General features: G+C 40.6%; 1 protein-coding gene and 1 non-coding gene across 2 annotated transcripts in view; one reads left to right on the top strand and one right to left on the bottom strand.

Moving 5' to 3' along the window:
• Positions 1 to 223: 223 nt before the first annotated feature.
• dchs1a (dachsous cadherin-related 1a) overlaps positions 224 to 24,163 on the bottom strand; it is a 113,389-nt gene continuing 89,449 nt past the window's right edge. The window contains exons 6-21 of the mRNA XM_057351431.1: positions 22,950 to 23,990; positions 20,914 to 21,101; positions 20,463 to 20,559; positions 20,161 to 20,318; positions 16,356 to 17,205; positions 11,395 to 11,634; positions 9,635 to 9,760; positions 9,272 to 9,481; positions 7,887 to 8,753; positions 7,678 to 7,791; positions 7,127 to 7,338; positions 6,697 to 6,848; positions 6,399 to 6,529; positions 5,854 to 6,140; positions 4,973 to 5,111; positions 224 to 4,801 (exon numbers count right to left, since the gene is read on the bottom strand). Of these exons, the coding sequence (XP_057207414.1) occupies positions 2,193 to 4,801; positions 4,973 to 5,111; positions 5,854 to 6,140; positions 6,399 to 6,529; positions 6,697 to 6,848; positions 7,127 to 7,338; positions 7,678 to 7,791; positions 7,887 to 8,753; positions 9,272 to 9,481; positions 9,635 to 9,760; positions 11,395 to 11,634; positions 16,356 to 17,205; positions 20,161 to 20,318; positions 20,463 to 20,559; positions 20,914 to 21,101; positions 22,950 to 23,990 (7,421 nt within the window). The 3' untranslated portion in view covers positions 224 to 2,192. The remainder of the gene's footprint in view (positions 4,802 to 4,972; positions 5,112 to 5,853; positions 6,141 to 6,398; positions 6,530 to 6,696; positions 6,849 to 7,126; positions 7,339 to 7,677; positions 7,792 to 7,886; positions 8,754 to 9,271; positions 9,482 to 9,634; positions 9,761 to 11,394; positions 11,635 to 16,355; positions 17,206 to 20,160; positions 20,319 to 20,462; positions 20,560 to 20,913; positions 21,102 to 22,949; positions 23,991 to 24,163) is intronic.
• On the top strand, positions 21,187 to 21,262 carry trnaa-agc (transfer RNA alanine (anticodon AGC)). Its single transcript has one exon. It is a non-coding gene; the product is annotated as a tRNA-Ala (tRNA).

Here is a 24,163-nt window from a genome sequence, read left to right as displayed (position 1 = left end):
GTTCGGCCCGGACTTATATAGGCGAGCGGTGCCGCCAAAAATGGCGGGCCCAAACGCCATTGGTCTGCGATTTTCACAGAAACGCTTTAGTTTCGGATAAAACAGGAGTTTTCCCATAGCGTTTTGCTTAATGCAATGTTCGTTCCCGTTAGCTCAGGGAACCGGGGTTACAGTTTCCTGATTTGCATTTACAATAAACAGATCACCTGTTATATAGGAGGCCTTTGGACTACATGTTATAAAAGTACAACAAATCTTATGGCCAATGTATGGACAACAGTGCTATTTCAAAATAATGTAAACAGATTTTATTCAGGAACAGTGACAAACATGAGAAACTTTTTTAAACATTGTGAACAAGTGAACATTATGTTCCTTCGAGGCAGCATGAAATCATATTTCACAGTTAATATGACTGAGGAGTTGTATTTGTACATAATAAAAATAATATCTGCCTTAAATATAAGAAACAAGAGGAGGGATAGACATACCCCTGGAAATCAAGCTCACCTCACAAAAACATCAAGGGCAATGATCTGTAAATCTCAAATGTTCTAAATGTTGTAAATTTTAGCATCGAAACAAAACATTACAAAGAGTTTTCTGTAATAGGCACTGTGGATTTTTATAACTTTAAAACTGAGACTTTGTTATGGAAACCGGAATAGACTACATGAACAAGGAGAAAAACTAAATAATCGTATGGCAAAATTTACAATGGTCCAATATTTTCTAGGAATAATTTAGGAAAACAGGTTTCACAATCACTTAAAGTAAAATGCTACATATTAATCTTGCCAGGAGGATTTCTCTTAATATTCTCATGTTACCATTTTTAATCTGAAATATTTGCCTTTAACTTTAATGCAAACTTTGTATTGGAGAAACAAAAATAACCAAAACCAACTGAAATCTAATTATGTACCAGTGCTTTTCAACAAATACAGGTTTGCAAACCTTTTTAAGCAATGTTGTTATGTAATAAAAACAAAAAAATTGTGGTAGTCAGCAAAACCAATTATTCAACCACAGTTCTGCTTTTTTAAGGAGAAGCTACAATGCAAAATGTACATATAAATATCAGTACCTTGAGCTGGGGAGTGTGAGTGAATCTTTGTTTCGGCCCAAGTTATTGGATATTGGATTCAAACAATATGACAAAGAATCAGTTTAGCCTAAACGAAGAAATCCCAAGTTATCAAATTATTATCTAGAGCTTATTTAAGCAATATAAGCGAGAATATTTCCAATTCTGTTTTTCCCAAAAAAAATTTGAGTAAAAGACAAAAAAATATTACTTCCAGTTACTTTACAATGTTTGTAAATATCAGCTCAAGGTGCAGTTAAGAGCTGCCATTTTTACTTTTTTAGAAATATTATATTATTTTTTCTTGAATTGTCTAAAACTGTAAAGCTACAGTTGCTTTACTAGAGTAACACAGAAAAGCTTCTTAATGTACAAATTAACATTCAAACAACTAACTTGATACTGGCATTTAAAATTCTTGAAAAGGCAAAAACTGAATTTACAAATTACAATTTTACCACAGTAAGTACATTTTGTATCATGAGCTTCAGTTATTTCCCCATTACGCTAAGGAAAGAGGGGAGCAGCATGTACTGTAGAAATCACTGCCACCACTGTATTCTATAGCATCTTCCAAGGTATTTGTATTGACACGTTGCATTTTTTTATATAAATACTGACACTTAAACATATTCCCCATTTAAGAGCTTAACACTGCACTTCAAACATATTAGAATGGCACCTGTTAATAAACTAAAACAAGCTCCCCAACATTTTACAATTATGACCACTTATATACAAACATAAATGTATGTCAATAAAAACACAGGTTATAGCAACCGTTTGACACATGTCACTTGAAACAAAAATCATCAGTACAAAAATATATAATACAAAAAGGTTTTCTTTTACAAAACAATAACCGTCCTTTCAAATGTGCAAATGCTGGGCTGAAGAAACATCAGTTCATCTTCATGATGGCTAGAACAGCATTATACAATAGCCATTGTTCAGAAGTCAGTAAGTTTAACAAACGGTGAACAGCACCACATTCTGAAACCTCTGGCCAGCCAGTGGGGCAACATTACTTGCAACATGAGATTCAGGACTACGGCAGAGGCATTTTCAGTACCTGAGTCAGGTGGTGAGCTCTCCTTTGACAGGGTTATATTCTCAGTTCTGCCTCCTCATTATGATCTATCGAGTGCTCAGTTGTATTGATACCGGAGGACCTGTGACCCTGTGTGACCCCAAAAGTAGAGATGGCTGGGGAATGGGCAGAAAGTGGCGATAGAGAAGGAGAGAAACTTGGAGACATGGCTATTGAGGTAACCGAACCGTCATGGTCAATCGGAGACCGTCGCAGTGAGGACAAATGGGGAAATGTTCGTCCGACAGCAGGTTTTGGCATTACAGTTTTGGCCCCTGGATGAGCTACAGAGGTGATAAGTGGAGGCGGGTCTATTCTAGACTTGGATTTAGGATGAAAAGGCCGCCGATGGTTAGCTGGTGCGTTTTCATCTTTTAACCGTGCGATTTCTGTAAAAACATTAGCCAGAGGCTGAAACTGAGGGCACCAGTCAAGAAGATAGTCCCAGTTGTAACTTCCCCTCAGTTCTTCATCGCTAGCCACGATGGCTGTAAGAGAACCATCAACCACAGGCTTGCCATCCTCTGGGAAAGCATAATCTTTTGGATGCGAGATGCTAAGACCACGCCCAACCCCGAGATATCCGCCTCCCTCATCCCGGTAAGCTGGCAACTGGCTTGCTAATAGCATCCCACTTAAACTTCCCAACTTCTTCCCTTTATACCACTGGTTGGCGTCCATGCCCGGCTCACCAGAAATATCCGAGAGCTGGTCAGCATCTTGCTGGATCCCAGAGTCGGGTCCACGGGCAGCTATGTGCTCCTGCATGGACGAGGAGATGCTGGAAACTCGCGGATACTCGTTGATCATCCGGATCTCATCGTCCTCTGCAGCTTCCGCTTCAGCGGAACCACGTCCACTGGAGTGGGATGGATCAAGCGACCCGCCTCGCGTGTAAGCACCCCCTCCGTTCCCAGATTGTTCCGTTGCATACCCGGGAAGGGTCTGATGGTAGAGTTTATCGCCGCCTGGAACTTTTGAGTCTTCAAGACTCTCGAGAACAGTATCATGGGTGACTATTCTAGTGCATGACTCTTGTTCTTTGTACCTTTGGGATCTCAAAAGGAATATCACCACAACAATTATGATCAACACCACAATGGCTACCAGAGAAGCTGCAATGGCACTGGCAAGCACTATGTTCATGTCTGTGGATAGGCCAAAGGACGTATGAGTGACATCGATTGTGATCTGGGCCGAAGCTTTCCGTGAGTTTTCTAGGGGACTGTGGGCAATAACATCCAATGTCATCTGACGTGTTTCTCTTTTGGCCCGGCTTACATGTCGTTGGGAAACATCCATCTTTAGCGATATCACTCCAGTAGATGTGTTGACGTCGAAGTAAGGAGAACTGTTTGCGAGAGTGTAAAGAACAATGCCATCCACTCCGCCATCTTCATCTTTAGCATGCACATGTCCAACACTTTGTCCTTTCTTGGCACCCTCAGGTACACGGAAGGGGAAGTCCGAGTGGGTGAAAACGGGGTCATACTCATCTTCACCGGTCACAAATACCTGAACTGTGACTGTGGCTGAGAAGTTGCCTGCATCCATTGCCAGAGCAATAAAACTAGAAGTGTTGACCTTTTCGAAGTCCAAAGGGAAGCAGGTTCGCACCTCTCCGGAGGTTCGGTTGATCAGGAAAACATCTTTCCCATTGCATGAGTTATCATTATAGCGCTCTTCATTTATCAAAAAATACTTTAGCTCTCCATATGCTCCTTTGTCATGATCGATGGCGTGCAGCGTGGTGACCAGAGCATTCTGGGGCTGGTTTTCACGAATGCTTGCTGTGAGTGTTTTAAGAGGGAAGTAAGGCCGGTTGTTATTGATGCCCTTGACCTGCACAGTTACAGGAGCGAGTGCAAAGTGACCTACACCGTTTGAGGCTTGAATGATGAGCAAATGAGAGGACTCTTGGTCACCATCTAGGGATCTTCTCAGACAAAGCGACCCGTTCCACCGATCTACAGAAAATAGCTCAGACTCGTCTCCGGAGCTGATTGAATACTGAACCTCTCCATTAGGTGTTGAGTCCGGATCTAGAGCAGAAAGCTGTAGTATCTCCGTTCCTTTTTCCACCCCTTCGTTAATGACCACGCTGTATTCCACCTTGTTGAAGACAGGAGGGTTATCATTTGTGTCTGTTACAGTGATCAGCACGGGAACACTGGAGCTTCGCTGTGGGATGCCATGATCCGAGACCACTATAGTGAGATTGTAGCTATTGACAGTCTCAAAGTCAAGCTTATCCACCAAGATTAGCATTCCAACAGTCTGAAATCCATGGCCTTCGAGGAAGCGAACGCTGCTCTCTATTTGAAAGGCATTGCCGATGTTTCCACTAGCGATGGCAAAATCGAAGCCACAGTTGTCCCTAAATAAATCCATATCCACCGCTTCCAAGGTTAAAATGGATGAACCAGGAACTTCATCTTCTGAAATAGATGCTCTGTACTCGATCTGGAGGAAGACAGGGGCGTTGTCGTTGATGTCAGATATATGCACCTGAACTGTGGTTTGGGAGGTTAGTGGAGGTGTTCCACAATCGCTGGCTTCAACCACCACCAAAATGGAAGGACGCTGTGGGTCAAACTCAACCTTCTGCTTGATGAGCAGAGTGCCTATGTATAGAAATTACACTTTAGATGCAAATTCAAGCAAACACGACTTTCTTCATATGCTTTAAAACACATCTTCATCAGCAATAGTTTCTTACAAAGAATTATAAAACATTCAACAATGATTTGGATGACGATGTACAAGAAAAGAAAACAAATGCAAGGACAACTTACCATTGTTTGGATCGATGTGGAACATGTCCTTTGTTGACACAACCCTGTATGTTATCCTTCCATTCTCTCCAGAGTCCTTATCTGTAGCAGTTACTGTGATAACTGAGCTTTCTGCTGGTGAGTGTTCTGCTAGTGTGACCTGCCAATAACAAAAACGGCCTTAACACTGAGTATTTGAGCTGTAGACTTGTTTTTTCATTTATGCTCAGTACTTAAGAAATATTTCACATGTGAATGACATAGGTTAAAATGTGCATGTTACATTAAAATGATAAAACGCATTCATTTCAGTGTCACAACAGTATTAAAGGGATAGTCATCATTTACCCTCTTGTCATTTCAAACCTGTGTGACTTTCTTTCTTCCGCAGAACACAAAAGAAGATATTTTAAAGAATGTTGGTAACCAAACAACGGCTGTACCCATTGACTTGCATAGGTTTTGTGTCCATACAATAGAGGGTGAATGGGTACCGCCTTTATTTGGATACCAACATTCTTCAAAATATCTTCTTTTGTGTTCTGCAAAGTAAATAAAGTCATACAGGTCTGAAATGACACGAGGGGGCAACTAATGTACAATCTCCCTTACATTATACAAAATACCAGTAAAACCAGAAGAAAAAGAATTGAACCTCAGCTTATCACTTTAAATTTCACAGATCGGACACTTAACATTGAATAACTGTCAAAATATTGTTACATTATCTAAGTTTAAATGGTTTTCTGCAAAATGAGACTGTTTTTGTCCATTTACTCCAATGTACAGTATGTGGCTAGGGAAAAATACTGTACCAGAGCTTATGAGGTTAATGTAATATTTCATTTGTTTCTTAAACACCAAATGCATTACTTCAATTTAATCTTCCCAATGTTTGATACCTCATAAAGGTCCTGAGAGAAGACTGGAGCGTTATCATTAACATCCTCCACAAGCACGGTCAGATTTGCTTGACTCTGTTGCTTGGAGTCTGAGGAGGTGACAGTCAATGTGTACCATGTTCTCTCTTCAAAGTCCAGATGGGCAGTCAAGGACACTCCACCTCCATAGCGGTGTATTCCAAACCTCCCCCGAGAGTCAGAATCCAGGAGAAGGGTATAGGAAAGAGCAGGCCCAGAATCCACATCATTCCCTGTGACCTGGGTGATCACAGTTCCAATCAAGGTATCTATAGATAAAAAACATGAGAATCCTGTGTTAAATATCGTTAATGCTTTCAAAGTATTTGTTTTTGCCTGCCATTATTGAACGCACTGTTCTACATCAGTGACAGGAAAAAACATTTAGGACTTTGGCGAGAAAAACGCCTGGTAATTGAGTCAATCTTTCAGTGCCGTGTGCCTCATTGCACGTCTGCCAGAAAAAATAGGAAATTTAACTCATTGATTACAGCGGTGATATTGAGTTCACACAGCAGTCAACTTACTCTCAGGGACCCGGACTTCACGCGGAACGGGGATAGTGGGACTATTGTCATTCAGGTCCACAATGATCACAGTAAGAGTAGCTGAACCTGCTAACCGAGGAGTGCCTCTGTCCGTTGCCGTAATAACCAAGCTAAAGAAAAAAGTTGAGTCACTAAACAGCTTTGCAGGTGACATCTCAGCACAAAAAGCATAATCATTGTTTTCCTTTTTATGCAAATAAAGTTTATTATAAACTTCAATTCATTCACTAAACTCAGCTTGTGTGTTTAAATTTTGAAAACAAATGTAAGCAAGTACTTTGTATGAGTCCAAATCTCTCTATCCATGATGGCAGCGGTGGATATGCTTCCTGTGACAGGGTCGATCTTGAAGAGGCTGCTCATGGATGATGACCTTATGGAGTAGGTCACCTGCCCGTTCTGACCTTGGTCCAGGTCATCAGCCAGGACCTGAGCAAATGACCGGCGAAATTGGCAATGAAAATACAGGCAGATTTGCAACAGATGCTGAAACGTAACCTAAACCTCTGAGCAATGTTGGGCTTGGAGTGCCAAATTTTAAGGAGGGAGTTGGTTGTGGCTATGTAGGACAGCCCTATATTCCAATCCTGGACGATGAAAACATGGGCGGAAAGAGGAAAGGAAACTCTTCGGGCTTGCAACAAAAATATGCAAAACTCATCTGATGTTGTACTGATCTTGTGAAAACAAAGAAGTGATTACTTCACCTGAATTATAGGGTGATCGTAGCCCTGGGCTTCACGAACATAAGCAAAGTAGTTGTGAAGCTGAAAGCGTGGCAGGTTGTCATTGACATCCTGCAGGAGAAGGTTGACAGCCATGAAGGAGCTGGAAGACGCAGTTTCAGCCTTGACAACCAGGCGGAGTCGAGGGGTCTCCTCAAAATCCAGACCCTTGGAGCTCTCAACCCGAATCTCTCCTGAGAAGACGAGTACAATGTATTATTGTTCTCTCCTAAGAAAGATGATCAAAACAAACCTATATACCTAGCGTAAAGGGATGGTTCACCCGCAAACAAAAAAGTCTGTCATTGTTTAATCACAGTCATATCATTGCAAACTAGTATGATATTCTTCTGCAGAACACAAAAGAAGATATTTTGAAAAACGTCATTGACTTCCATTGTACGGACACAAAACCACATTTCTCTTTGTTTCACAGAAGAAAGCAAGCCCCACAGGTTTTAAACAACATGAGGGTGAATAAATTAGCAGCTTTCTTATTTTTAGGTGAACTATCTCTTTAAGCATCATCATACCCGTGTAAGGACTAATGCTGAAGGACTGCTGCTTGTTGCCACTAAAAATGCTGTAGTTAATGCCACTGCTAGAGCCATCAAGATAACGGGCCTGTATCTGAATGACAGATGTACCTATAAAAGACACACAATTTGTCATCTATCCAATATCATCAATGACCTTTTTTTTGAAAGCCATGAGATATTCATGGATTTGATTGACAGCTCACCTTTGGCTGCATTCTCCTGAAGGCTAACGTCCCTCGTGTGACGAGAGAAGCGAATGCCTTGATAACTCTGTTCTCTGATGTACACAACTACAACTCCCAGAGACGATTGGGACGGGTTTCCCTGATCCATAGCTTCCACAATGAGAGTCCGTTGACTTTGGGTTAGCGCGTGAAGCTTCTCTGTTGCTTGTATGTCTCCCGTCAAGGAGTTTATAGTGAAGCCTTTGACTGGGTTTGCAAACCGATAAAACACGGAACCATTTGCACCAAAGTCCTTATCCTCGGCTCTCATAGTGGCCAGAACTTTATGGTTGGAGATACCACTGCTGGAGACATTGATGATCAATGGATCCGTGATGAAGAACGGGGCGTTATCATTTACATCCAAGACCTGGACGGTGACCTGAGCTGAGGTGTTATGGGGATTGGCGGCAGAGGAGTCCATGGCGTAGACTTTGAAGCTGTAGGAGGAGACTTTTTCTCTGTCGAGAACTGCTGCTGTACTAATGCGACCTGTATGTTGGTCCACTGTGAACATACCTCTGGATTCCTGGCTCAGGAAGTATACCAGCTGGCTGTTTGAACCCTCATCCGGATCAGAGGCGGATACCTTCAGAACCAGAGAACCTTCTGGGGCATCTTCTGATATTTCCACAGAGTAGCTGTTGCTAGGGAACACTGGACTATTGTCATTTAAGTCCAACACATTGATATCCAACGTGACAGTGCTTGCGAGGGATGGTATGCCCTGATCTTGTGCCTCCATGGTGAGGGTGTATCTGGATTTGTATTCTCTGTCCAAAGGCCTGGAAGTGGACAGCACACCTGATTTCTTGTCCAAGTGGAAATCACCAAGATAGTCTCCATCTGTGACACAGAAATAAATAAATGAATGAAAATACATTATGTTGTTTACACAATTTATAATGTATAATTTACACACTTTGGGAAGTTAAGAACGTGCATATGTGAATGCACATGAAAATGAAATAAGAAAGAATTTTTCAAGACTTCTAATTTTGGGTCAACATCATTGTTGACATCTTTGTTCTTGGCCACCATCAACTACCATAGTAGGACAAAATGCTTCATAAATTTCTTTGTTCTGGTGAACACAAAATACGGTATTTTAAAGAATGTAGAAAAGCAAACACTTATGGGGCACTTTTGACTACCATTGTAATTTTTCCTACTATGGTAGTCAATGGTGGCCCAGAACTGTTTGGTTACGAGCATTCTTCCAAATATCTTTCTCCGTGTTCATCAGAATAAAGAAATAAAATTTATACAGATTTGGAACAACTCGAGGGTGAGTAAATGATGACAGAATTTTTATTTTTGGATGAACTGTCCCTTTAATAATATAACAGGATTATGACTCTCACCAGTAATTTTATAGTGCAGTACCCCACTGTCCCCAGAGTCTTGATCTGTGGCTCTAATAGTGAAAAGAGTCACCGGCTCCTGGTTCTCCGGCACCTCCAGACTGTAGTAAACCCTCCCAAAGACCGGCCTGTTGTCATTCTCATCCAGCACTGTCACACGCACTGTGGTCTTGGCGAAATTGGGCGGAGAACCACCATCTCTAACATAAACTGTTTATGAGAAAGAGGTTATAAATCGACTGGCCAAACATGTGCCAGGCTGTGACACAAGACTGGCAGCAACTGTTATTCTAGCCTTTAAAAACATATCCGAGAGCTATCGGTAAACAAATTCTAAGCAGCTGTTTCTGTTTGTGGAAGTACCTGTCACGGCATAAACTCCTTGGGCCTCCCTATCCAAAGGTTTGGTAGTTGTTATGACTCCAGTCACCGGATGGATGCTGAATTCATCCCCCACAATGCTATCGTAAGTAACTACTCCATTGGTCCCTGTGGAAAAACAAACAAATAAATAAGCCCGGATTGATCTGCACAGGAATGCTAGCGTGCCTTACAAATGACCACATCTGTAGAATTACAAAAAACGTAAGAGACTGTGTTCACTTTGCACAATTGACTTTTCTCACGGCATGGGTAAACACAACGGCGCACCCCGTTTTTATTTGTTTGTAGTTAATATTGCTGTCTAAGCAATCGGCACCTCCCCCTGGTGTTTAGACGGCGGATCGCGTGCAAAAGGCAAGCGATCTGGCAGAGTGTCACCTGTTTACCTCGCTAATTGTTCATGGAGAGAAAGTTTATGATCCTTCTGTTTTATTTGCCCCTGAGTAAGACCAGGAGAATGCAGCGCCCCCCCACCACCCCCCGGGCTGGCACCAATTAAAACCACACGCTTTAATTTGTGATGGGTTTGGCTCAGCTGTGTTTTTTGAGAAAGGTTAGGCGTAAAAACAAACGTTCGTGTCACTTTTAAAGGGAACAGCAAACCTCACAAGGTGGAAATTAGCTTTTCTCACAAGACTACATGTGCGTGTGAATACAGTACATTATATCAAACAAGTACATCTGATTGTAAATTTGTTTGGCATTTGAGGCTGAGATGAAGGGAAAGTAAAACAAAAAAGTTATTCATTTTAAGTCTATTTGGTGATGCAGGTGGTACAAAAATGGCAAAATTAGCTTTAAACAAAGTACAAAACATATACATGATAAGAGACTTTAACAATGACAATATTATCATGATATCCTTTACATTTTAAATAAATAAATTAGTTTCAGCTATCAGATCGATTAATCCCAATTAATTGATTACAAAATAAATGTATATATACAAAATAATATATGTGTGTGTGTTATATGTGTAAACATTATATAACACATATTTACATAAAAATATATACATTTCTATTTAAATATAATTTACATTATGTATAAATATATATCACTGATATTTCTTAAATGTGTGCATTTCTATAAATATACACGCCACACATACTGTATATTATAAAAACACAGCACTAAAATAAATATCAGATTTAATCAGATTAATCTATAATTTTGTGTACTGTGCATTTTCTCTTTTTTGGCCGAAACAGGTGAATCGTGCCACACCTAAAATAAACATATATAGCTTTGTATACTGAGCTTGTTGTTGCCTCTTAAAGCGACAGTTAACCCCAAAAGAAAAATTCCATAATTTATTCATCCTCATGATGCTCAAAACCTGTATGACACTTTCTTCTGTGGAACACAAAGGACGATATTTTGAGAAGTGTCTCATTGTCATGTTTTGTATCCACACAATGCAAATCAATAGGGACACAATGCCGTTGGGGACCAACATTCTTCAAAATATCTTCGTTTGTGTCGTCTGCAGAAGAAATAAATGAATACAGGTGTGGAATGACATGAGGATAAGTAAACGATGATACAAATGTTCAGTTTTGGGTGAACTATCCTTTATAGGTGAAATTTTAAATGCTCCCTTATTTGTAAGTCACTCTGGATAAAAGCACCTCCTAAATAAACAAATGGGATGTAAAAATATGTTTTATTTAAAGTGGCCCTTAGTAAATGTGTTAATGAATCAGGTGATGCTATATGTTAAATGCTGTATATTTTACCTCGGTCCATATCCGAAGCTGACACCACCAGCACTGTAGTTCCTGCAGGCTGATTCTCTGCAACAAAAGCTTCATATTCACTTTCTTCAAAGTATGGAGCTTCATCATTCACATCGATCACCTGGATGGACAGTAGCTGCGTGCTGGAGAGCTGCTGTGAACCGTGATCCTCTGCCACAATGGTCAGGTTAAAAAGGTCTTGCTCTTCACGGTCAATCGGCCTAAGAACAGACAAAGCCCCTATAGAGAAAACAAGCAATGAGTTACGATACTAAAATACATGAGAAATGTCAGCATGTCCTGTATTCCTTGTGAGCATTTGCTTGCTGTTTTGCATTTAAGCAATTACACAATAAATGAAGCCATGATGTAAACTGTTGAGGACTGAAGCCAAAACAAAACCGCTTTCATTTAACCAAAGCCTCATTGACACGCTCGCACAACAAAGACTGACTTCCACCACGCTGTGATCTCGCATATGATTCACACAGCCAGTTGACGCCTTTCTGCCGTGTAAAAACAAGCGGAAGTCATGCAGTGCGTGCAAGAAGAGTTACTTCCCTAGCACAACACTCCGTACCTGAAGCCTGTCTGAGCCACTGTACCGAGTTCAACTATCTGGACCGCAGTTTATGAGTTTTTCCACAGCAAACAAAACGAAAGCGAATAAACAAGCACTCTAGACACGCAACAGCCCTGCCTGCCGTGCCCCGCTCAAATTTGGGGATGCCAGCGCCCTTGACGTTAGCCCACCACAAGCGAGCGGCTCTCCCATTGATCCAATCTCTATTTCATGGTTTTTAAAAGACCAGACGCAACGAATCAAAGCAAGGCTGTACGGGCATGATGGGAACAGAGACACTAGAGGGTGTTTTTGTTCTGTTTCAACGTATTCTCTCTCTTCTATCGCCATAACGCTGAGCTAACATGCCTCTGAGGGCTTAATCTGGTTAGAATTACCAGCTCAAATATTTTCAGACAACTTGACTCCTCGGCCGTCATGCTCTGATAACATACGAAGAAAGCAGGAGGAAGATTTTTCTGCTCTTTTCTAAAAATAACAACAGAAGATGATTCCTATATTAGGGATTTATTTGACACTTTCAGAGTTAGTGAGCTGGTTTGTACAGAGTAGTTTAGAGACAAGATTGAGTTTAACATGTTTCTCCGCATTTATCACACAATTGGATGCAGGCTAGAGGTTGACCGATATTGTTTTTGATGATTGTAAAAATGTGCTAAATTAAAGTTACACGCTAATAATTCAGGCACCATGATAGTCACAGCACTGCAACATTTATATCAAATAATTTCAGTCAATACATCCATCCATTCGTGCATTTTCCAAACACATTTATCCTATACAAGATTAAGGGAAGGTTGAAAACTATCTCAGCATCTTGGGTCACAGGGTACACCCTGTATACGTAGATGACCAGTCTATTGTAGACTTAGAGACACAAACAGGCATTCACAGAGACACACACCAACACACCTAAGGCTGGTTTAGGTTTACCTCATGTGCAAGTTTTGAGACTGTGGGGGAAACTGGAGTACATGAAGAACCCAAACGCTAACACAGGGACAACATACAAACTACACATACAGTAGACAGCCTCCCCGGCTCAACCGGGCACATCTCAGGAACCCTCTTACTGCGAGACAACAGCGGCAACCACTGAACCAATGTGTTGAACATAATTTTAGTCACTATAGCGAAAGACAGAAATCGTGAAAAATCTAATTTTGCTTAATAAACATTCATTCATAACTTGATAAAGTTTTAGCTTACACTATTACATGCATCAGGTCTTCAGTGACCCTATACACTTTTGCCTTAAAATAATTATAAAACAGATATTATTTTTAAAAAATTTCATGTTGAATTGTTTTTAAGATATAGATTGAGGGATACTAAGAAGTTGGAGGTCTAACTCCAAAAAATGAACAAGGGGGAGGGTAGTGAATGATGCCCCGGGTCACCAAAGCTCAGCACCAGAGGCCGTTGCATAAACATAGCCAAGAAAATAAGACTGGTTTCCATGACAACACAGATCATAACTAACTTGTAAGACTAGTCTAAAACAGATTTATGCAACTGGCCATGTCCATCCTTGACCAGATTAAACCAGCTCAAACCAGCTACTATTCTACAAAACATAACTTATGACATAATGATGATAATGTTATCAAGCTGAAGAATCTTTTACTGCTGCAGTGTTTTTCTGACGGTTGAGAGGTACAGTCAGGTTTTTCTTGCTCTGCGAAAATCAAGATGGCTCCAGCCACGAAAGCTCGCTGCTCACCTTCGGGTGGACCACAGGCTGGCGCTGTTATGAAGGCAAAGAAGAGGCGTAAGGTGAAGGCTACAAGATCTAGCTGCTGCCTTTAATGCCTGGTTTCTGGCTCCACAACTTCCACATGAGGAACCCATGGAGGTTGACCAGGTGGTGGAGGAGGACAATTTTATAGTCCTAGGGTGCCATCACCAAGTAACGAAGAGCCAATGGACTGGAGTCCAACAGTAACAACGGCCATCCAGTCAACACCATCAAGGCCACTTATAAGGCAAGCACAGATTGTGTTTAAAGCCTGAGCCACGCTTCCACCTCATCTTACCTAAGCACGAGAAAAATATCCTATCAACAACAAAAAAATGTCCCGGAGCAAAAGAAAAAGGTCCACTGTGCATGAAAAAGATCTTCAGAGCATAAGAAAACATCACCCAAGCACAAAAATAAAAAGTCTTTTGTGCACAAACAAAGGTGTATGAAAATGTGATTTACTGTTATTGGCTGTGTTATCACAGCTGTCCATTTCAAATCATGATGAGTAACAAGATGTCTAAACATTTAAACCATTTTTATATAGTGACAATGCATTTTTCATGAGAATATTAGCACATTTTTTTGTTTTGATTTATGCTGTCATGGAAACTAGTACACTGTCAACTGCTCTAGATTCAAAAAGTGGCCTGACTTTGTACTGTGCAATAGCAAATAATTTTTATAACAGGGCAATAAGAAAAGGAAAAGTTTGCAAAGACCAATAAAATCCACTGGAAGACCTTTATGAAAAAGAAATGCTGGAGAAACTGTTTGACTCTTCTTTTGTTTACATATTTGAAAGTTTGTGAAACTGACTGATTTACACAAATCATTTTCTCAGTTACTGTAGTCTAAGCCTTGTTTTTATGATCATTTGCATTGTAAATACTAAATGTGTGCATTAAAATTGATTTGGCAGCGTTGTATTACTCTAATTTGCAAATATTTGCAGTAAAACTAAACTGGGTTGAGCGCCTACTGTCGGCCATTTTGTGTTAAGTTGTTCAGTGTCTTTTTCCACAAAGCTGTGTGATTTAGACCGATTTAAGACAACCATGATCTTATTTTACAGTCTTTCTTCACTGACTTTAGTTAGACAAGTTGTTAGACATCATTTTACCAAACAACAGCAGTACCCATTCACATCTATCATATGGACACAAAATCAATGCCAATTGGTAACATTCTTCAAAATATCTTTTGCGTTCTGCAAAAGAAAGAAAGTCATACAAGTTTGAAATAACAAAAGGCTGATTCAATTTTCATTTTTGGGTGAACTAACACTTTTTAAGCACTGTTTGGATAAGGCTATGGATAACCGGGTTTAATATAGTAAATAACATTCAGTTTCTGGCATGGACCAGTTGCTTCACACCATAAGATGTCAATGGTCAAGTCACATGTATTAATTTGGTGGCCTGTTTTCACTTTTGTAACTCTCAAAGTACCCAAGAACTTTATTTTATGAATCACCAACAATCAGTTTCAGGTAAAACTGATAAAAACAACACCTTCATCTAGGATGCCCTAAGGATGAGAAATGTAACAGCAAATTTCACTTAAACGAATAAAGCAAATGAANACTTGTAGTGGAGTAATATTTGACCAGTAGTATCTGTACTTTCACTCAAGTAAGGAAGTTGTGTACTTCGTCCACCTCTGTGAATTACCAACAATCAGTATCAGGTAAAACTGATAAAAACAACACCTTCATCTAGGATGACCTAAGGATGAGAAATGTAACAGCAAATTTCACTTAAACGAATAAAGCAAATGAATCACTTTACTGAGTCATTCACTGAATCTTTCACAGTGGTTGCCGAGTTAGCATCAGAGTGTTCACTTCTATTCCCAACTTAAAATGAAGAAGGAACTGTTTCCTTGTTGTGTTTACTTAACTCTATATGGACCGCATTATGAAATGTGGTTCATGAAATTTAAATCTTCATAACAACGGCACTCGTAGTTGAACCTGCACAAGTGTTTAAAATGAATTTAAAAAAATATATATAACATTTACAATCTGTAATTAATATGCTTGCAATTCCACCTTTTCATACAGGCAAAATCCATTATTCACTAACCTCAGTAATTTACGGTAACAATGATCTATACGAAAAGATCAAAAAAGGTCAGAAGTGTTTGCTGAGGTTTTGAAACCCAAGCTTAACAACAGGTTTGATCTAGTTCCATGCTTTAATAAAGCCCATTGGCCCTTTTTGCAGAACGTAGGGCAGACACACACATCACAATCCACAACAAAAGCACACTGGAACAGAGAAACACAATCTGAGCTATCTGTCAGTGGCAGAACATGCAGTAAATAGCTACCAGCTGAGCGGTGTGTCCTGTCTCGCATTCCTGTTTTATGTCGTGAAAACAAATAGGCAAGCAAACACAGATGATGGAAAAGTGTTGGAAGTCTCAGGGCGGGCGAGACTAAATGTTGAGCTGGCAGCTTTCAGGATTAGGAGAACTAAAAGGCATTTGTGTGACTGAGAGACTTGGCAACACAGAAAAAGGGCAAACAGAAATTCAGAACCAAAACGTTGCATTTTGCATGCAAAGCAGAATTTGGTAAGGCAAAGATGTAGAAAGAAAATACAAATTGAGTAATGTGTCATTCAGGTTTACCTGTATCAGGATTCAGGCTGAACTTTCCTCCCGTGTTGCCACTCTGGATACGGTACGACACCCGTCCGTTCTCACCTTGGTCCACATCTACAGCCATGACGTAGACCACGACAAAGCCCACAGGTTGGTCCTCCATCACGCTCACCACAGACGCCGAGATAAAAATAGGCTTGTTGTCATTCACATCGGTGACAAAGATGCGAGCCGTGACCGTCCCTCGACGCCGCTGACTCGCATCGGGAGCTGAATCAGTCGCTTGAACCACTAAAAGAAACGATGTGGATCTCTCATGGTCGAACATCATCCCCAAAGACAGCACCCCTGTGGCTGGATCCAAAAACAGAAGGTCTGGACTGTTCGGCAACTGGTGCAGGATGGAATAGTGGATTTCGCTGTTAGGTCCACTTCCGTCTTTATCTACGGCGTGAAAGGTGTAGACAGAAGACCCAGGTTCCGTGTTTTCAGGGACGACTATGGTGATGGGGTCTTCGGGAAACTGTGGCGCGTGATCGTTGCTGTCTTGGACGTCAATTATCAATGTAACAAAATGACTTTTAGGAAGAGCCATGGAGAAGTCATCCACCTCGACCTGAAGGGTATACCGTGGAGCCTTTTCGAAGTCAAGCTCACGTGCCAAGTAAACATCACCGGTCAGGCGGTCGACTACAAAGGTGCTGTCACGGTCCGTGCTCCCGACCACGGTATATGTGATCAGGCCTGCTTCAGGGAGGGTTTGAGAATCAGGCGATCTTACTGAACCCATGATAGATCCGGGTTTTGCTCCCTCCACAGATTTCAGGGTCAGTGACTGAGAGTTAGTAGACTGTGATCCTTTACTGGAGCTGAGAACCTTTAAGAAAAGACACAAATGTCATTTAGATATTATCTTAAGAAGCTAAAACAAATGAAATTCAATGAAAGTTTCAATGAAACTTAACAGAGACTCAAAGACTAATGGAATCTAACAAAACAGGAACATACTGCAGCCCACATTTCTGTTTTCTTTTCTCTGGGAGTTAAATACAAATCGATTTCGGGCCTTTACAAGCTCAAACAACAAACCTGCAAGTATTAATCAGTTCATATGATGGGACTGTGACTGCCAAAAAAAATAACACCAGATTAAAGTAAACATAATTAGACATGGAAACTGTAAGAACATTCACATTTTGCAAAGAAATGTACCCCAAAAAAAGACATTTTACAGAATCCTACTCAAAGCAACTTCAAAGCTGAAGAATCTCACCTTCTAATATGGAAACATGGATGGTTTTCACAGGTGAGACGTGTTTTGATAGTTATGAAAGTCTGTGTGTGTGTGTGTGTGTGTGCGTGTGTGTGTATGTGTGGGAAGGGTAAACCCTACGGTATGGGGACAAAATGTCCCCACAAAGATTGCAATATAAAAACCCTTGTCCTTGAGGGGACATTTTTTTGTCCCCATGAGGAAACAAGCTTATAAATCATACAGAATTAACTTTTTTGAAAATCTAAAAGAGCAGACAGTTGTGTGTGATTGTTAGGGTTAGGGGGTGGGTTAGGGGTAGGGAGTATGATATACAGTTTGTACAGTATAAAAACCATTGCATCTATGGAATGTCCCCATAAAACATGGAAACCCAACATGTCTGTGCGTGTGTGTGTGTGAGAGCTCCAGTGTAAGAGAGGGATTCAGATCAGTAGACAGAGATACAGACAAGAGGAATGAATGGCGGAAACAAAAGGTAAAATAGTTTACCCCAAAATGTCAATTCTCTCACCCTTTTGCCATCCCAGATGACGTATATGACATTATTTTTGCTAATTTTTCATAAAATAGGTTCCAAAATGTTGATGGTCCTAAAATCACATCCATCCATCATAATCCACTTATTTTTATGAAACAATTTAGTATTAATAAAGTCTTCTATTATAACTATTAAGAAAAAAGAAACAAACAAAAAAACATATCTGAGCATGTGAATTACACATCACATTTCATAACAATCAACAATTTGTTCTTGTGCGTTTCGTGTTATCATCCGATCTGAAAATCATATGATGATTTTGTCATAGGACATGCGAGAACCAATAAGATCTAAATTTATCAGAATGTCACCATAGTTGTATAAGACATTTAGAAACGCTTGTTTGGTTGAAATTTTGTTAAATAAACTATTAATAGTATAATCTCACATCAATTGTTTTCCTTCAAACATTTATTAATCCACTGAAATCATTTGGATTACTTTAATAAGAAGTGGCGCTTCTTCATTTTGGGATCTACAGTACATTGTTCAATAGGTGATGGATATTTAAATAAAGATATGTGTAAAGCTGAAGAAAGAACGTCATACACATCTGGGATGGCATGAGGGTGAGGAAAATGAGAGAGAATTCAAATTTTTAGGTGAACTATTCCTTAAAACGCTATCACTGTATTACTGTACCTTATGCAACATCCTTTGCTTCAATCCTACAGAAAAGGGTTTGAAAATACAAATGTGGCATACGCACAGGTGCTCATGAATAACCCATTAATAAGCCATGGTTAAATCATCCTTACGCACGAGAATCATTAGTGTATTGGCAGTCACGGAATGATTTTTAGGCCAAATCTTCTAATGAAACATAATAGGATAAAGTAGTAATTAATCCCACATTAAGTGGTAAATGACATGTCAAGGCGTGTGCCAAAAAAACATCACCGCTGTTCGCACGGCACTTTTGAACACTGATTTCTGAAAGCAGAAGTCTGAGCTTTTCATGGTAATAAGATATCAATTAAGATCAGTATAATTCGTCTTGGCACATACGTGCCGATATTAAATAGTCGGATGGCGTAAATGTGTTTTCCATCCATTTGTACGCGGAAATTTACTACCGTTATGTCTGTTTCCACTCCATTTGACTCATTTGAGAAATATTAATTTGATCACTGGGGTATTTCACGAGAACTTTCCGGTTCTTCAAAGGGCTACTGAACTGTATTACAAGTCCTAGACTTTGACACGAAATAGCAGGGAGCACAGCTGGCACATAGAGCACCACAGCTGGGAGACAGCCACTCCTACTTGAAATGTTTTACGCCGTAATATCACACTTAAAATGTTGCAGACAACAACGGCTAGAGGAAGGAAACTCCAGAGAAAGGGGAAGAAAAAGGAAGGCTGAGACATTCATCTTTTAGAGCATCTGAAATTAGCCAGCTGAGAGTACTTTCCCGGCATAGCTTAAGGATGGTTACAAGAATTGGACTAGGAGAGAGGAGTTGGCCATGGAAATTTGCAATGCAAGAATGCGAAGCCTGATTAGGCCAGCTAGCTGATTCCATATTTCCTTTGTATGATGCTCAACCTGAGACCAGATGTAAACCCGAACTGTTACCCTGGAGAATAATTTACAAGTACAAATGTTCACATAATAGTATTAAATAAATCATGTTGCACGTTATGAAAAGGTGACGAGTGGATTCATGTGGTGTAAGGTGTTATTCTTATGATGAAGGCAAGCACCGACGTGACCCCTATGTTCACAACAATTTTTTTTTGCAATTTTATAGGCGCAACTAATCAAAGCAGAACATGCATTGTTAGGAAACTTGTTGGGAAAGTGAGCAAAGTATTTTGCAGAAGAATAAAAGTCCAGAGGGAATTATGGTTTTATTGCTTAAATGTGCCTCAGTTGTGCAATTCATCTGTCATCCTACGCAGTAAATTTGTATAATTTAGATCTGTAGATGTGTTTTGTCACAGCTACCCATTCGAATGTCATTGGCCCTCTTTGGCTTTTTCAGACAAGCAGCAAAATCTGATTTGAGACTGACCTGTATTCTCAGTGCTGTGGTGGAGCTCTGCGGAGGTGAACCTCGGTCGGAAGCCAGTATAGTGAAGCTGTACTCGGGTCGATCAGAGTGGTTCAGTGGCGAGGCAGACCGCAGCTCGCCGGTGTGAGGGTTCAGAGAAAAACGTTCTGCTCTGGGACCTACAGCACAGAGAATTAAACACCATGTCCTTACCAGGTATGTCTAATGATAAAAGATATCGCTTTTGAGCACAAAGAAAAACACTGATGTTGTTTGCTTTGATTATATATCATTTTGTTCATTGAGAAATTCACTGGCCTTACCAGACATGGAGTAGAAAATAGCCCCATTTTCCCCATCATCAGGGTCTTTGGCTTGTACGATACCCAGCAGAAATCCAGGCGGCTGACCTTCCAACACCTGCGTGGAGATTTTAGCTTAATAAAGCTTCAAATCGCTCACATTATTAACTGAGCGTTTAACTTTTTTTGAGCAATTTGTTTAAACATCAATGCTGAAAAGTGTCCTTCCTCGTGCAATTTTCTCAGTTTCCATCATTGCAGACTTAAAATGATTAGAACAGAAATACTTCAATGCTAGCAAAAAAAGCTCCACTTTTCCTGGTTCTCAAATTCTCATTGGCTCAGACCTTAAATCTCCAGTCTTTGATCTTGACAGCTGCCTTTGAAAGTTGGATACTACAACTTGCAGGACATCATACCTACTGTATGCATTCTTCGGAAATGATTTAGAGATTGATATTAGCTTTGATACCTGCAGCCAGAGCTCTCTTCCTGTCTGAACGTGGGTAAAAGAGGGGGCATTATCGTTCTCATCCAGGACTGTGATGAAAGCGGTGCATGTAGAGCTGCGTGGGGGGGTTCCACCATCCTGAGCCACCACAATGAGCTGGTAGCTGGACTGAAGTTCACGATCAAGAGAGAATCTTGTACTTATCTCCCCTGACAGATGAGAAAGACAGATGGAGGAATGGGGAGAGAAACAGAGAAAACGTTTACTACGGAGAACAAGAAAACAGTTTGGCAAGCTTTCCTGTGGCTCAGTGGTTAGAGCATGGCGCTAGCAACACCAAGGTCATGGGTTCGATCCTCAGTCAGAAACAAATGTATAGTACAATGCAATGTAAGTCGCTTTAGATAAAAGCGTCTGCCAAATGCATAAATGTAAAATGTATGTACAGTATGCTTCATACTACAAAGTAGAATGGTCAAAAGAGAGATGTCGTGAAACCAAGTGCAAGCACTTTATCTAAACCTTGGATTTGAAGGATCAAATAGTTTGGTCCAGTGGCCATCACAATCTTGAAGAAATAACTGAACACACATTCTATATTCACTCAACTCAAGATTATAGACTATGCACGATCGCCTCCGCGTTTTGTCTCAGCCAGCTCAGTTTCATCCGGCGCACAAAGCATCCATAGTGAACAATGATGTTTTTCACTCGGCCGCTTTAAGATGCACGTAGGATTACGGTCAACGAAATGAGTCAAATTATCCAAAATCGACAAACAAAAAGGGGAAAGGTTTCGAGCTAAGTACTCGAGGCCTGAACACAGAGGCACATAACAATGCTCAGCAGTAGTGCTGATGGTTAGCTGAAATGTTAACTTTTTTAATAAACATCGTTATCGGTTGGTGACAAATTACCTCAGCGCTATGAAAGTGGAAGTGACTTAGCTGGCTGAGATTTTAGCGGAAGAACGTCATCACCCTGAGTGCATTTAGTCTATATCACCGTGTTTACACTGGACACGACACGACAAAAGACATTAGAAACGCATTAGAACCCATTATAATTTTACATTTTGTGTCCACACTGGATGCGGCGCGGCGCAACGCGACAAACCCATTAAGAACAAGCATGTTGTCATGTGGCGTCGCACTTGTCGCATCTGGTGTAGACACGTGTAAAGTTTACCAAAAATAAAACTTAGGTAATTGAAATCAAAGAAAATATCAACCTAAATTTTATTTGAAAAACTAAACTACTAATAAACAAAAACAAGCTTCAGTTGAAGCACTAAAATGATTAATTGAAAATTAAATATAAACTAAACTTAAACTAAAATAAACTTTTATGGCACCATAAAAAATAAACAAACAACAAAAGCACAAATCAAAATAGTTAAAAATTAAACAAGAATGAACATGACAACTACAAATAAAAACTAAAAGCTAATTTATAATCCTAATACAACAAGATGGCGCCGCAGATGGCTGCCTCGGTGTGGAGCTCTCCAGTTGTTTTAGTGTTTTTGTTAGTTTGTCCTGTTTTATGTTTTTCCCATACAATCAGTTTATTTAAATCATCTGTGCACTGTATTCTATTGTGTTATGGTCTCTGTGTACTGTTGTTGCTGTTTCTGTGTACTGGATGCTCCTGTCACCAAAACAAATTCCTTGTATGTGCAAACATACTTGGCAATAAAGCTCTTTCTGATTCTGATTTTGATTCTAATAAAACTACAAGACAACTCAAATCAAAACTATAATAACTTTTATTCTAACTTTGCTTATATAAATATTTTAAAAAGTTCATCTTTCCCTCTAGTCTTAAATGTAAACAAGGCTTTGTAGACTACACTTACTGTTTGCTCACTAGACAAAATGTTAAACGATCTGTGATTTGTAAATCGCCTTGGATAAAAGTATGTAAATCTACCACATTGCTGAATGGAAGAGTATACCAGATACAAACTGCATCTGTCAAAAAGCCAAAAGACACAATGCTTTATCTTCCATTTAAGTCCCAGCTGGACTGTCGGCCATACAATATGTAAAGCTCACCTGTGTGGGAGTTGATCTGGAAGTGTCGATCCAGATGGAGCAGGCGGTAGCTCAGTCGACCATTGAGTCCTGCATCCCTATCGCTGGCAGACACCCTTCCAAAACCAGTCCCTGCTGGCAGATTCTCATGCACCGCCAGAAATGCCCTCTCCTGGGTAAACCGTGGCGAGTTGTCATTTTCATCCATTACTGAGACACGCACAGTGGCGCTACCCGTTTTCTTCAGTTGCCCGAACCCTGATGATGCCAACACTGTGAGGAGGTACATTTCTTTGGCTTCTCTATCCAGAGAGCTTTTTACAAACAGCCAACCACTATCAGACACGATGCCAAACCCTGCAGCGTCGCCGTCTGGATGCAGGTGGTAAGCTAGTGGAGCAGAGGATGTAGACGACACACCAGAGGTGATGCTGTTGTCTCTGTTTACTGCTCGCACCTGAAGGAAGCGGGTGTTGAGTGGCGTGCTCTCCTTCAGCTCTACTCTATACGTGAGGCTATCAAACACGGGCCCGTGGCTGTTCTCCGCCTGCACATGGATGACCAGCGTGAAGGTCGAGCTAAGTTGAGGAGCTCCGCTGTCTTTGGCGATAACCTGCAGGTCATAGCGAGGCACGGTGTCATACGACAAACTCCCGATCAGACGGATTTGTCCGCTGTTGCGATCGATGCTGAAGGTTCTCTGGGCACCGCTGGTAAACAGGTCAAAACTCAGAAGACCATTCGGCCCCGAATCACGGTCTTCTGCTTGCACCTTGTAGACCACTGAACCCATCCGAGTGTCCTCGGGTAGGATCAATGACTCGGATGAAGAGGGCGAGAAGACGGGTGCGTTGTCATTGATGTCCACCACTGTAATCCGTACCCGAGTTTGGCCAAAGGCTGGGGGGGTACCGCAGTGCGCCTGAACCTCCAGATTTAAGCTCGATTGGGCTTCATGATCCAGAGGCAAACTCGTCCTCAAAGCTCCCGTCTCAGAATCTACTGTGAAATAGCCGGTTGGGTCACCGGAGCTTATTGTGTAGGAGATATCCTTCGATAGACCTGAGAACAAAGAGGTGAATGGCCAGAGACACTTCAGTTAATACAAAAAAATACAAATCTAACTGCTTTCTCAAGACGTGAGAAGTCAGAACACTTAAAAAAAAACAAAGAAAATTCTTCAAAAACTAGAATCTGACAAACAGAATCTGTGATTAATGTACAGTGTAAATGAG

The sequence above is a fragment of the Triplophysa rosa genome, linkage group LG14 (genome assembly GCF_024868665.1).
Source record: "Triplophysa rosa linkage group LG14, Trosa_1v2, whole genome shotgun sequence".
NCBI classification, from domain to species: domain Eukaryota; kingdom Metazoa; phylum Chordata; class Actinopteri; order Cypriniformes; family Nemacheilidae; genus Triplophysa; species Triplophysa rosa.
Note: the sequence above shows the minus strand (reverse complement) of the source record. Positions and strands in the feature narration are given on the sequence as shown.